This window comes from Phyllostomus discolor, chromosome 6, assembly GCF_004126475.2.
Source record: "Phyllostomus discolor isolate MPI-MPIP mPhyDis1 chromosome 6, mPhyDis1.pri.v3, whole genome shotgun sequence".
NCBI lineage: Eukaryota > Metazoa > Chordata > Mammalia > Chiroptera > Phyllostomidae > Phyllostomus > Phyllostomus discolor.
Genome location: NC_040908.2, coordinates 96,578,197 through 96,591,605, shown reverse-complemented (window position 1 = coordinate 96,591,605; position 13,409 = coordinate 96,578,197). Strand labels below are relative to the sequence as shown.

General features: G+C 37.1%; 1 protein-coding gene across 5 annotated transcripts in view; it reads left to right on the top strand.

Annotated features, from left to right (window-relative positions):
* Positions 1-13,409, top strand: part of MTMR2 (myotubularin related protein 2) — a 113,723-nt gene that overhangs the window by 66,068 nt on the left and 34,246 nt on the right. For 4 of the 5 annotated variants that reach the window (XM_028517611.2, XM_036028656.1, XM_028517610.2 and 1 more), the window contains one exon: positions 7,721-7,796. The exons of the other annotated variant lie outside the window; for it this stretch is intronic. In XM_028517611.2, coding sequence (XP_028373412.1) covers positions 7,751-7,796 — 46 coding nt within the window. In that variant the 5' untranslated portion in view covers positions 7,721-7,750. The remainder of the gene's footprint in view (positions 1-7,720; positions 7,797-13,409) is intronic. 5 annotated transcript variants of the gene reach the window in all.

Below are 13,409 nucleotides of genomic sequence, written 5' to 3'. Positions count from 1 at the left end.
AGTTTTCTATGTATTCTGGATATTAACCTCTTATCAGATACGTGCTTTGTAAATGTTTTCTTTAAATCAGTAAGTTGCTTTTTCATTTTGTTGATAGTCTTCTTTGCCCTACAGAAGGGTTGTAGTTGGTACAGTCCCACTTGTTTTTGCTTTTGTTGCCTTTCCTTTTGGTGTCGAATCCAAAAAATCATTGCCAAGACTGATGTCAAGGGGCTTACCTGCTATGGTTCCTTCTAGTTTTATGCTTTAAAGTTTTATGTTTAAGTCTTTAATCCATTTTGAGTTGGTATTTGTATGTAGTGCAAGACAGGGATCCAATTTTACTCTTTTGCATTTGGCTGTCCAGTTTTCCCAGCACCATTATATTGAAAAGACTTTTCTTTCCTCACTGTATATTCTTGGCAATGTGTTGTGAGTTAATTAATCTTATACACATAGGTTTATTTCTGTGCTCTTTATTCTGTTCCATAGATCTATGCCTCTGTTTATATAATAATAATACCATACTGGTTTGATGACTGTAGCTTTGCAGTATAGTTTAAAAATAGGACCTATGATCCCTCCAGCTTTTTTCCCCTTCAAGATTGCTTTCCCTACTTGGAATCTTTTGTGGTTCCATACAAATTTTAGGATTTTTTTTTATTTCTGTGGAAAATGCCATTGGAATTTTTATAGGGATTGCATTGAACATTTTATGTTGTTAATGCTACAGCTTACCTCATTTTGTATTGTATATTGTGTAAAGAAGTTATACTGACTGTAATTATTTTTAATACTCTTCTCTTTAATGCTTCTAACATAGTTAGTTGTTTAACACAGCATCCCGTTGCAGAATTAGACTTTTCGGAATCTAACTGTATATTTACTTTTACCAGTGGTTTGTACATTTTCATGTAACTATTAGGATATTTTCATTTCAACATGAAAAATTCATTTCAGCATTTTTTATAAGGCAGACATAGTGGTGATGAACTCTCTTAGCTTTTGTTTGTCTGGAAAAGTATTTCTTCTTCATTTCTGAAGGATTCCTTTGCCAGATAGAGTAGCCTTGGCTGGCAATTTTTACCTTTCAACATTTTGAATATATCAATTAATTTTCTCCCAGCCTGCAAGGTTTCTGCTGAGAAATCTGCTGACAGCCTAATAGGGGTTCCTTTGTAGGTAAAGTGTTTTGTTTTTGTTTTTTGGGTTTTTCTACTACTTTTAGGATTCTCTTCTTATCTTTGATTTTTAACAGTTTCATTATAATGTGTCTTTTAAAATTTTTTAAAAGATTTTATTTATTTATTTTTAGAGAGGGAAGGGAGGGAGAAAGAGAGAGAGAGAAACATCAATGTGCAGTTGCTGGGGGCCGTGGCCTGCAACCCAGGCATGTGCCCTGACTGGGAATTGAACTTGTGATACTTTGGTTCACAGCTCGTGCTCAATCCACTGAGCTATGCCAGCCAGGGCTATAATGTGTCTTAAAGAGGATTGGTTTGCATTGAAATAATGAGAGGATCTATGAGCTTCATGTACTCAGATGTCCAACTGTCTCCCCCCAGGTCTGGAATTCCTAATAAGCTTTATGCCCCCTTTCCCTTTTCTTCTTCTTCTGGAACTCCAGTGATTGTGATATTGGTTCTTTTGATAGTGTCTTACAAATCATGTAGGTTTGCTTCACTTTTTTTGATTCTTTTTTCTTTGTTCTCCTCCACTCGGTTACTTCAAAGTTCCTATTCTTTAATTCGCTGGTTCTGTCTTTGCTTATTCTCTTCTGCTGTTAGCACTCTTGTCTTGCATTCTTTATTTCATTCAGTGAATTCTTCAGCTCCAGATTCTGTATTTTTAATGATATTTATCTGTTTATTTCTCATTTTGTTCATTTATTATTTTCTTGATCGTGTTGAATTGTCTTTATTTTTTTCTAGCTCATTGAGTTCCATCAAAACAGCTTTTTAAAATTCTTTATTGGTTAAATCACAGGTCTCTGTCTTTGGGTTCAGTTATTGGTGGAATATTGTGATCTTTTGATGATGTCATGCTCCCTTGATTCTTTGTTAGTTGTAGGTTTGTATTGCTGTTTCGGCATTTGAAGTAACAGCCACCTCTGCCAACCTTTACTAGCTGCCTTTATGTGAGAGATTCTTTTTGTTGGCTTGGCTTATATTCTGGGGCTTCCTCTGTCCTTGTATAAATACACCTGTTCCACACTTCTTGCTTCCTTTTGTGGAAGGATTCTTAAGCTGTGTGTCTTCTGTTGATCTTACAGTGAACCAGGCTAGCTATTGGGACCTCTTTTTCATTGTTCCAAAGGTGGCAGTACAGCTCATGATTATTTCTCCCTTGGCCACCAACCCTGGCTTTTCTGAAAACATTCCCTGTCTACCTGAGCTTGCTCTTGCTGTTGCCCTCTGCAAATGGACAATGAGCTGACTGCAGAGAGGGGTTTTGGCACTTGAGGATTTGGGGGCTCCCATGGGTCAGGTAAAGGGATCCTGGGGTGAGATTTTTCCAGCATCTTATGATTGGGCTTTCTGCTAGAGTCTAGAACCCAAAGAACTACATTCCTTTAATGCCTTCTGATATTCTCACCTGCCTCTTTCCTGAACTCCTTCCTACCTCAAGGAAGCTCTTCCTACCTAATGGAGCTCTTGCTTTAATACTCTGGGTGCTGTGGGCAAGAGTAGGGTTTCTTTAGTAGCAGCGCCACAGCCGGTGGAATTGAGTGCTCACTCACTGCTCTCCCCTTTCCTTCATAGGAGGGATCCCCAACTTCCTCTTTCTCTAACATGTGCTGCCTTATGGGTAAAGGTGATGCTGGCAAACTTCCTCTTATCCACTTTGATGCATCCAAACATATATAGTTTTTGCTCCAGCAGAGTGCTGGAACTTCTGTAGAAACCTGGATTTCTATGAATGCTTTCTCATCTATAAGTGTATACCCAAGTCAGTGTTATCCAGGTGCTGTGGCCAAGAGAAGTTGGAGTCAGTTCGCAGACTCCTGCTGGTTCCACAGCCCTTCCCAGGGTCTATCTGTCTAGTACCTAATGCACTAGTGGGTGAGACTCCTCCTGGGTCCCTTGGCATATGGTGCTGCTCCCATGGAGGCCCTTTTGCTCATAGATAGATGCCAAATTTTAGAAGTTAAAGGGCAACAAAAATGAGGGCTATCTTACGCTGCCATGACACTGACATCATTCCTGATCTTGCTTTCTTTAGAATAGGATGCTCTCTATTCTGTAGCTAAAGCTAGAAGTCAGTAGTTCAAGAGTTAGGTTTATGGTTCTTTTTATGACATGCTGTCTCAAATATTAATGCCTGTGTATTTTATTTAGTATATCTAATATTTTATTTAGGACATAATGGAGACATGTTTATTGTTATGAGATTAATGCAAGTCAGACATTTGTAAGGTATCATTAATTCCTATTTACTTTACAACAGAAACACAAACCACCGTGTGAATAGACCATTGTGAGAAGAGATAGTGAAAAACTTCTGTTGCTGCTTCAGTTATTAATGAGTGATTAGTGGGTATTTCTTACATTTAATAGCATTTTGCAGATCCCTTTATGTTGCAGCTATCTCATTTCATACTTACAAACCTATAGATATAGATTTTAATATTATCATGATATAAATGATGAAATTAAGACTCACAAGTTAGTGTGGCGACAGTAAGTCTTTTTCTTTCTTTTTTCTCTTCTTTTCCTCTTCTTTTTGTTCTTTTGGCTATAGTAGGGTTATGAAGATATAATAACTTAAGGCTTTGCTGTGCACCAAAAATTTCTATTTTTTATTTTTAAGTGTATTTTATTGATTATGCTATTACAGTTGTCCCATTTTTTTCTGCCTCTTATCCACCTTTACCCTGCAACCCCCCTGCTCCAGCATTCCTCCACCTTAGTTCATGTTCACAGGTCATACATATAAGTTCTTGGGCTTCTCCATCTCCCATACTATTCTTAACCTCCCCAGTCTATTTTGTACCTACTATTTATGTTCCTTATTCCCTGTACCCTTTCCCCTCATTCTCCTCCTCCCCACTGAAGATCCTCCATGTGATCTCCATTTCTGTGATTTTATTCCTGTTCTACTGGTTTGCTTAGTTTGTTTTTGTTTTTAAGGTTCAGTTGTTGATAATTGTGATTTTGTTGTCATTTTACTGTTCATAGTTTTGATCTTCTTTTTCTTAGATAAATCCCTTTAACATTTCATGTAATAAAGGCTTGGTGATGATGAACTCCTTTAACTTGACCTTATTTGGGAAGCACTTCATCTGCCCTTCCATTCTAAATGATAGTTTTGCTGGATAGAGTAATCTTGTATGTAGGTCCTTGCTTTTTGTGGTTTTAAATACTTCTTTTCAGCCCCTTCTTGCCTGTAAGGTTTCTTTTGAGAAGTCAGCTGATAGTCTTATGGGTACTCCTTTGTAAGTAACTGTGTTCTTTTCTCTCCCTGCTTTTAAGATTCTCTTCTTATCTTTAATTTTGGGTAATGTCATTATGATGTGTCTTGGTGTATGCTTCCTTGGGTCCAACTTCTTTGGGATTCTCTGAACTTCTTGGAAGTCTGTTTCTTTCATCAGACTGGGGAAGTTCTCCTTCATTATTTTTTCAAATAAGTTTTCAGTTTCCTGCTCTTCTTCTTCTCCTTCTGGTACCCCTGTGATTCAGTAGTTGAAACGTTTAAAGTTGTCCGAGAGTTTCTAAGCCTCTCCTCATTTTTTTGAATTCTTATTTCTTCATTTTGTTCTAGTTGAATGTTTATTCTTCCTTCTTTCCAAATCATTGATTTGAGTCCTGGTTTCCTTCCCATTACTGTTAGTTCCCTGTACATTTTCCTTTATTTCACTTTTCATAGCCTTCACTTTTTCCTTTATTTTGCAACCATCCTCAACCATTTCTGTGAGCATTCTAATTACCAGTGTTTTGAACTCTGCATCTGATAGGTTAGCTATCTCTTCATCGAATAGTTCTATTTTTGGAATTTTTATCTGTTTTTTTACTTGGGTCATATTTCTTTGTTTCAATACACCTGTTACATTCTAACGGGTGGAACATTGGGTATTCGCCAGGGTAGGCCAACCCACTTCCCTGTCTTGTGTCGCTGTTGTGGGGAAGGCATCAGAGAGGGAACTATGCCACTTGCTTGGCTCCCAGCCTATTGTCAGTCACTTCCCCCACTACCCACAAGCAAATTGCACCTTTCAGGTGCTGATTCTGGGTGTGTGGGTTTGTATACATTCTAGGACCCCATGGGCCCCTCCAACGGACTCTCCTGTGTGAGACTGGAAATTTCTTTTGCCACCACAACCCTCACAGCTTCTTATAGCTGAAGGTTTTGAGGCTTTATTTCCCTGCATTGAAGCCCTGTGTTGCATGGTCTGTCTCGCTCCCCAGTTGTACTTCCCTGTTTATCCACACACGAATGTGGGACTGCCTGGGCCACCTGCTGCCACCTCGCCATGAGTCTTCTCCACCTCGGCTGCCCATCTCCGCCCCTCCTACCAATCTGGAGGAATGTTTCTTCTTTAACTCTTGGTTGTTGGACTTCCATACAGTTAAATTTTCTGGCAGTTCTGGTTGTTTTTGTTTTTAAATTGGTTGTTGTCTTTCTTTTGGCTGTGTGAGGAAGTGAAACCTATCTATCTACGCCTCCATCTTGGCCAGAAGTCTTCATTAATACTTCTAAAATATTTATTACACTTTTATGACAGTGCTTTTGACTTACTGGATTAAATAAAATATGTTAAAATCAATTTTACCTGTGTTTACTTTTTAAAATGTGGCTTCTAGACCATTAAAAATAGCACATATGGCTCCTGTTTGAATATTCAATTTTCACTGAGTATTCAAAAGTGGACAAGATGAGGTACCTCTTCTCTAGGAGTCTGGTTGGGAAGAAGTCAGACAGGCAGCTAAAGTGGGTGGTAAGTGCCATATTGGAGTTCATGCATAGGAGACATCTAACCCAGTTTGAGAGCCTACAGAAGGTCTTTTAAGGCAGTTAATATTCAGTACTTTGTGTTTTCTTCCTTTTATACCTTCTATTGAGAACTCTCAAGTCTACTTTTGGGTTGAAGAAAATGAAAGTCAAAAGCTTTTAAAAAATGTTTGCTGCTCTGACCTGTGGCTCAGTTGGTTGGAGCATCGTCCTGTACACCAAAAAATTGTGGGTTTGATCCCTGGTCAGGGCACATACCTAGGTTGTGGTTCAGTCCCTCTGTTTCTGATATATATGGGAGGCCACTGATTGATGTTTTTCTCTCTTTCCTCCTCTCTCCCTACTGCTACCCTCTCTCTCCTCTCACCTCTCCCTTCCTCTCTCTAAGATCAATAAACATATCCTGTGAGGATTAAAAAAGTGTTTGAGAGTCATTTATTTTAGTGCTCTTGGTTTTCAGTCTGATGAAACAAATCAAGGTTGAAATAGGAGGCTTGCATCTACTCACAGAGACTACTGCTTGGCCCTCCCCCAGAACTGGTTTAGACAACAAAATGGATGGTAGTGCTACTTGCTAAGTATCGAAGACAGGTCAATTTGAGATCTGCTGAGTTCAAGGTATCTGTGGGACATTTAGATGGGGAGGAACATTAGTCACCTGGAGGCATGAAAGTAGAGTCCAAGAAAAATCTCCACTGTCAATGTAGATTGAAAGTAGTTGAAGTCATAGATGAAGTATGAAATCATCAGGAAGTGACTAAATGAAAAATGGACAAACCTCTGAGGGACAGGGAAGGTTAAGGAAAGAGAATGTAAAGGTCATTGAAAAAGAATGGCCAGAGATGTTTAGCCAAGCTCGTGTGCAGATAGTGTCAAAAGTAACAAACAGATAAAAATAAAGACTAAAATGTCCATTATCTTTAATGATGAGGAATTTATTGGGGAGAAAGCAGCTCCTGCACAGGATTAGGCCAGATTCCAGAATGTTTAGGAATTAATGGGAAGTAAAGAATTGTTAATAATAATGAAGTTTATTATTTGGGAGTGAAAGGGATGGAGTGGGGAGGCTTGTAGTAGCTAGGGGATGTATTTGACATGTGACCCACTTTGTGTGTGTTTGTGTATGTGTGTGTCTTCTCTGAGTTGTAACTGCATTAGAAAACTGTTTATCTTTACATTCTTGCAATCCAGTGTAGCATCTTTCATAAGGTGACTACTCAGTAACATTGTTGATCATGATTTTAATTAATTTAAATATCTCTTTTTCAACAAGATTCTTTATCAACATCATTTCCAAATTCTATAAACGCTAAATCTACATAAGAACTTGATTTACTTTGAGTTTAAATGCACTAAGTAAGGCCTTTAGGCATGGCTTACTGGAAAGAAAATGGGCTTTCTAGTCCACTAAAAACTATAATTCAAATCTAGATTCTGACACGTTTTAGCTATGTGACCTTGAACAAATTGTCACTTCTAGCCTTTTTGTCCTCTTCTAGGATTGAGGATAACACCTACCCTTATAAGGCTGTTATAGAATTCAACGAGAAAATGTGTAAAGTGTTTATATATAGTATCTTTTACTAAGTAAGCACTTGGTAAATGCTTTGTAGAAAAATAGCAACTTCACATTGTTATATATGTCAAGATTGCAGTTTTTATAATTTGATATAGTGTTGTAATATAATAACTTTATGTAAGAGGAAGCATATTCAGTTGAAATTTGAGTGAAAAATTAACCTTTGAGTAAAAAATATTTCTTTTCTTGCCCCTCCTCCATTTTCCAATCCAGGTCCTGAGAGAGTCTAACAAATTAGCAGAAATGGAAGAACCGCCCTTGCTTCCAGGAGAAAATATTAAAGACATGGGTCTGTAATGGTATTTTTTGTTCAATTTCCTTCTCCTTTCTGACTGTGCAGACTGTTCAGCCCTCTCGATAGACAGAGAACAGGCTGTCCGAGGCCCCTCCTGTCTGGCAGTGCTCGTTCTGCCGGCCTTCCCAGCAGTTAGTGTGTTCTTAAGCCTAGGTCTAGACTTGTTGGTTTTGTTTGTATTTGGACTGCAGGGAAACATACAAATCAAATATTCTGTTATTTCTGGTTTGCTTTACTTTTGTTGAAAGTAGGTAGCTTTATTTTTTAACCGTTTCTGAATTCTGTGAAAGCAAACTTCATTATTTTGAATTACCACAGTAAGATACTGGGTTGCCTAGGTGAAAACATTGAATTGTTACTTTGTACATGTAATTTTTCTTAAAAACACATTCTCTCGCCCTGGCTGGCGTAGCTCAGTGGATTGAGCGCGGACTGGGAACCAAAGTGTCCCAGGTTCGATTCCCAGCCAGGGTATGTGCCTGGGTTGCAGGCCATAACCCCCAGCAGCCACACATTGATGTTTCTCTCTCTCTCTGTCTATCTCCCTCCCTTCCCCTCTAACAATAAACAAATAAAATCTTAAAAAAAAAGAAAAGAAAATTAAAAAAACAAAACAAAACACATTCTCTCTCTTTTCCTTATTTTTTCCTCCTCTGAATAAACTGATGTCAATTTTTGGATGAAAATATTTCATCTCCATTGCAAAGCAAGCCATTGGCATGTGGGTGCCTTTCTTCTTCCAGCCCACAAAACCAAGTATCAGCATATATAGTCTGGAAACTAGATATAAACATTTGAATTATATTTTTGTCTTCATGCTTTTACTTTTAAATACTTATAGCTTTTACAATATAATATACAATAATAGAATAGGAGAATATAAAGTAATATAATAGAATAAAGTAAATACATGGTTTCTTAGCCAAAGTAAAACCACCTTTTATTTTATTATCAATCAGAATTTTAAAAGGACTTAGTAAATGCTTATTTTTCCCTGGTCAGATGTCATTCCCTTGTGCAAAACTAAGCAAACCAAAGGGAGAAACTGCACCCAAATAGGTTATTGTTGTGTACATTACATTTAGTTCGTTTATACTTTGTGGTATTTGTCTCTTCTGACTCTTTGCTCCTGACTGAATATCCCCACAGTCCCCTTGTTCCCCCTACTCAGCCTCATATACACCCTAAGCTCTTATTCTGATGAACTGCTTACTGAGTTAGGCAGTACATATTATCAGTATTTGGATATTATATAACAACAATAGTTATTGTGTGCTTACTGTCTAATTTAATCATCCTCACAGTAGTCATCTGAGAAGATATTAATCCCATTTAGTAGATGAAGAAACTAAAGCATAGGATGATTACCTAGGTAGATAAGTTATAGCTAACATTGTGACAAATTTTTTCCCTCATCTGAACCTAAAGCACATTCTTTTGCCACTTTGATAAATGGCCTTATGAAAGAATTTCAATTTACCACTCAGTCTCTTCTTTTGGCTCCTCTTTTTAAATAGCATGACTCCCTTTGGGACTTCATCCTTGACCCATTTCCCTTTTCCCTCCTGTATGTTCTTTTTAGTTGATCATATCTAAATTAGTAGCTTTATTTACCATATATTTACTGATGACTCCAGAATTTGTTGTTACTAATATCAGCTTCTAATGCATATAAATAAATGCCCACATCTTAGACACATACCCTTGGATATTTTATATATAGCCCTCATAACCAACATCTAAATTATCCCTAAATTTACTCCTGTTTTTATTCTCTCTCTGGGTTAATATTAAAGACAACTGTCCATTCACTCAAGGCAGAAATCTGCTAATCATACGAAGACTGCTTTTTTCTAAACTCTGACATCCAATCGGTTATCAGATCCAGAGGAGTCAGTCTTTAAGAATTTCTTGAATTAATCGTTTCTTCTCAATGTTTATGAGCCCTTGGTATCATATTTATGTAAATTTAATTTCAGGTACCTATAGGAAACTTCAAATGCAGATATCTAGGAGAGATGTCTTAGGAGCTTAGGAGACAGACCAGGGTTTGAAGCCCATATTTTGAAACCATCAGAAAATGGATATTAGTTGAAAAATGAGAGGAAGAAAATAACCCAGAGAGCATATGGAGTGAGAAGGCCAAGATCATAGCTTTGGTAAACATTTTATAATTATATGACAGAAAAGGAACTGGGAGGGAAACTGAGGAGTGAGACAGTGTGATACAATATAAATTATAGAGAACCAGAATATATACTTACCTCTATCCAAACAAGTACTTTACTTCCCACTTCTGTGTATTGGATTAGGTTCTTTCTCTGCATCGAGTGCTGCCTTACCATCTCTACCCATCTAAAGGGTACCAGTTGTTGGAGCACAGCTTACATGCCTGTGTTCCTTGAGCCTTCTCTATAGCTGAATGGATTTTCTCTTCTCTGTACTAGAGTATGCTTTTGTGACTCTTTGCCTGCACAGACTATGTTCTCAAATGTTTCATTTATTTTATCTATTTTATATCCTTATAGATACGAATTGTTAAGGCTATTATGGTCTGCCTCATAGAAATTATTATGGATTCTTCCTCTGTGAACTCAGTGAAAATTTGAGAGGATTAGTAACTCTGAGCTCTTATGGTATCAATAGGCAGTATTAGTACTGCAAATTCAGAGGAATATATAATATATTAAGTATTCTGATTCAGAATCATCTGTATAGACTTATTGTGAAAAATTTAATATATTAAAGTACAAGGCTAGAGTAACATTGAATATATTAATTTATGTAGGAAAGATGTTTGATTTTTAGTTGGTCTAATGTAAATCTGTGGCTTAGATGTTTTCTATAAAAGTTAGAGTAGTGTTAGGAACATCAGCAATGCTTTAGAGAAGTAACAGTCTCAGGTGCTATGGTGGGGCACATTAGCAGTAGAGGTAGCACCACATGCAACGTTGCATCTTTTGACACAGGCTACAGACTGTATGCTACTTAGCAGCTTTTTTGCACGATGTGGTGATTTGAATTTGTACTTAGAGAAACTACATTCAAATCTTAATCTTTTTTAAATTTATTTTTAATTGCATTTTTTCCCGTTACCATTTAGTCCCCTTATACCCACCCCACAATCACCACACTGTTATCCATGTCCACAAGTCCTTTTTCCTCAATCCCTCCACCTTCTACCCTCCCCCTCCCCTGGCCCTTAGCTGTCATCCTGCTCTCTGTTTGTGAGTCTATCTATATTTTGTTTGTTAGTTCAGTTTGTTCATTAGATGCCACATATGAGTGAAATCATATGGTATTTGTCTGTATCTGACTGGCTTATTTCACTAAGCATAATGTTTCCAGGTCCATTCATACTGTTGCAAAGGGTAAAATTTTCTTCTTTTTTACAACCAAGTGGTATTCCGTTGTGTAAATGTCCCATAGTTGCTTTATCCACTCATCTGTTGATGGACACTTGGGCTGCTTTCATATCTTGGCTATTGTTAGTAATGCTGCAACAAACATAGTGCTGCTTATGTTCTTTCAAAGTAGTGTTTTAGGTTCCTTCAGATAGATTCCCAGAAGTAGGGTCACAGGATCGAAAGGCAGTTCCATTTTTAATTTTTTGTGGTATTTCCATGCTGCTTTCCACAGTGGTTGTTCCAGTCTGCATTCCCACCAACAGTGCAGAAGTGTTCCCCTGTCTCCGCATTCTTGCCAGCACTTGTTGATTTATTGATGATGGCCATTCTGACAAGTGTGAACTGATATCTCATTGTGGTTTTAATTTGCATTTCTCTGATAATTAGTGAGTTTGAGCATCTTTTCATACAGTCTATTGGCCATCTGAATGGCCTCTTTGAAGAAGTGTCTGTTCGGATCCTTTGCCCATTTTTTAATTGTGGGGTTTTTTTGTTTTGTTTTGGGGTTTTTTTGGTGTTGAGTTTAGTAAGTTCTTTATGAATTTTGGAAATTAATCCCTTATCAGATGTATCAGTGAATATGTTCTCCCATATTGTGGGTTGTCTTTTTATTTTGTTGATGTTTCCCTTTGCTGTGCAAAAAGTTTTTAGTTCAATGTAGTCCCATTTATTTATTTTTTCTTTTGCTTCTCTTGCTTAAGGAGATATAACTGATTAAATGCTGCTATGAGCTACATCTGAGATTATTGCCCCCTATGTCTTCTTTTAAGATTTTTATGATTTTGGGTCTAAGTTTATTCAATAAATGGTGTTGGGAAAATTGGACAGATACGTGCAGAAAAGTGAAACTAGACCACCTTCTGACATTACACACAAGAATATATTCAAAATGGATTCAAGACTTAAATGGTAGATCCAAAGAGTCTTAATCTTAGCAGTTATTGGTTCTGAAACATTAGGCAGTTTGTTTTTACTTCTCTGAGCCCTAGTATTCTCATCTAAAAATTGTAGCTAACTCCAGGTCTTATATTTAAGGGTTTTTATGAAGATAAAAAGAGGTACTCAGGTGGAAGGTACTTTATACACTCTGAAGTGCTAGGCTATCATTGCTGGTTATTATTATTATTGTCATTTGCTCTGGTTGTTATTATTGTCATTTGTCTATACCTACTCACAGTCTCCTGATGAGTGGGTCACCGGCCAGTTTCAGCTTCTGATACCAGTCAAGGCAGTTCCCAACAGTCTCCCTCCCACTCAAACCCTGCTAAGCATAAGCTTTGACTTCAGAGTGACCAAGCTGCTCCCAGCCCAAGGGGTAAGGGTAAAGCAAACAGAACAAAACAGAGCCTAATGACAATAGTAGTGTAGGTAGAAACCCTTGTATAATACTTTTAATTTTGGAGTCACTTTCATGTATGTTATCTTATGATTTTAAAATGAAAGTGAAGGTATAACTAAAACACTGGACAAAGAGGCACATGTTCTGTATTGAAACATAGAGTGGTAAGACTGATTTTCTTGTGTGAATGAGAAAACTGGCTCTAGAAGAAATACAGAAATGATTTTAGTAACAGGCAGCTTTCCTAGTTGAGGTAAAAATTCATAAGGATGAGAAAATGTATGCAAGGCAGGTTTGTGTATCTTTTTGTAATGATGAGTTTATTTAATTTTAAAAGCTTCCCTTTAAATGAAACATTCATTAGAAATGATAATTTTAAAAATGTTGCTCATACTTGAACATTCCCAAGGGAACTATTTTGAAGGTTAGAAATGTTTGTTAGAAAATCATTCTCATTTCAAATTCCTTACAAAGCAATTGTTTCTTCAAAGTGGTAACTAAAAAGCAAAGTCAGGAAGTTGCAATACCTTATTAAATGCATTTTAAGTTTTCCCAGAAGCCTCTTTTAAGGTTCTTAGGAATTTTTTGCTCCTAATTGTGCCTTAATTCCTTGGAACAATGAAGATATCTATTTGCTGATTTGCTACAATAATGACATTGCAGGGATTTATGAATATTTTAAGATATTAAAAAACTTTGTATCAGGCATTATGAGCTTTACCATATTAAATATTATTTGGAGGCAGTGGTATCTGAGTTAATGTGTGTTTTTAAAAGTCTAATGCTGCCCTGACTGGTGTGACTTGGTTGGGTATCATCCCACAAAGTGAAAGGTCGAAAGTTTTCTGGTTCGATTCCCAG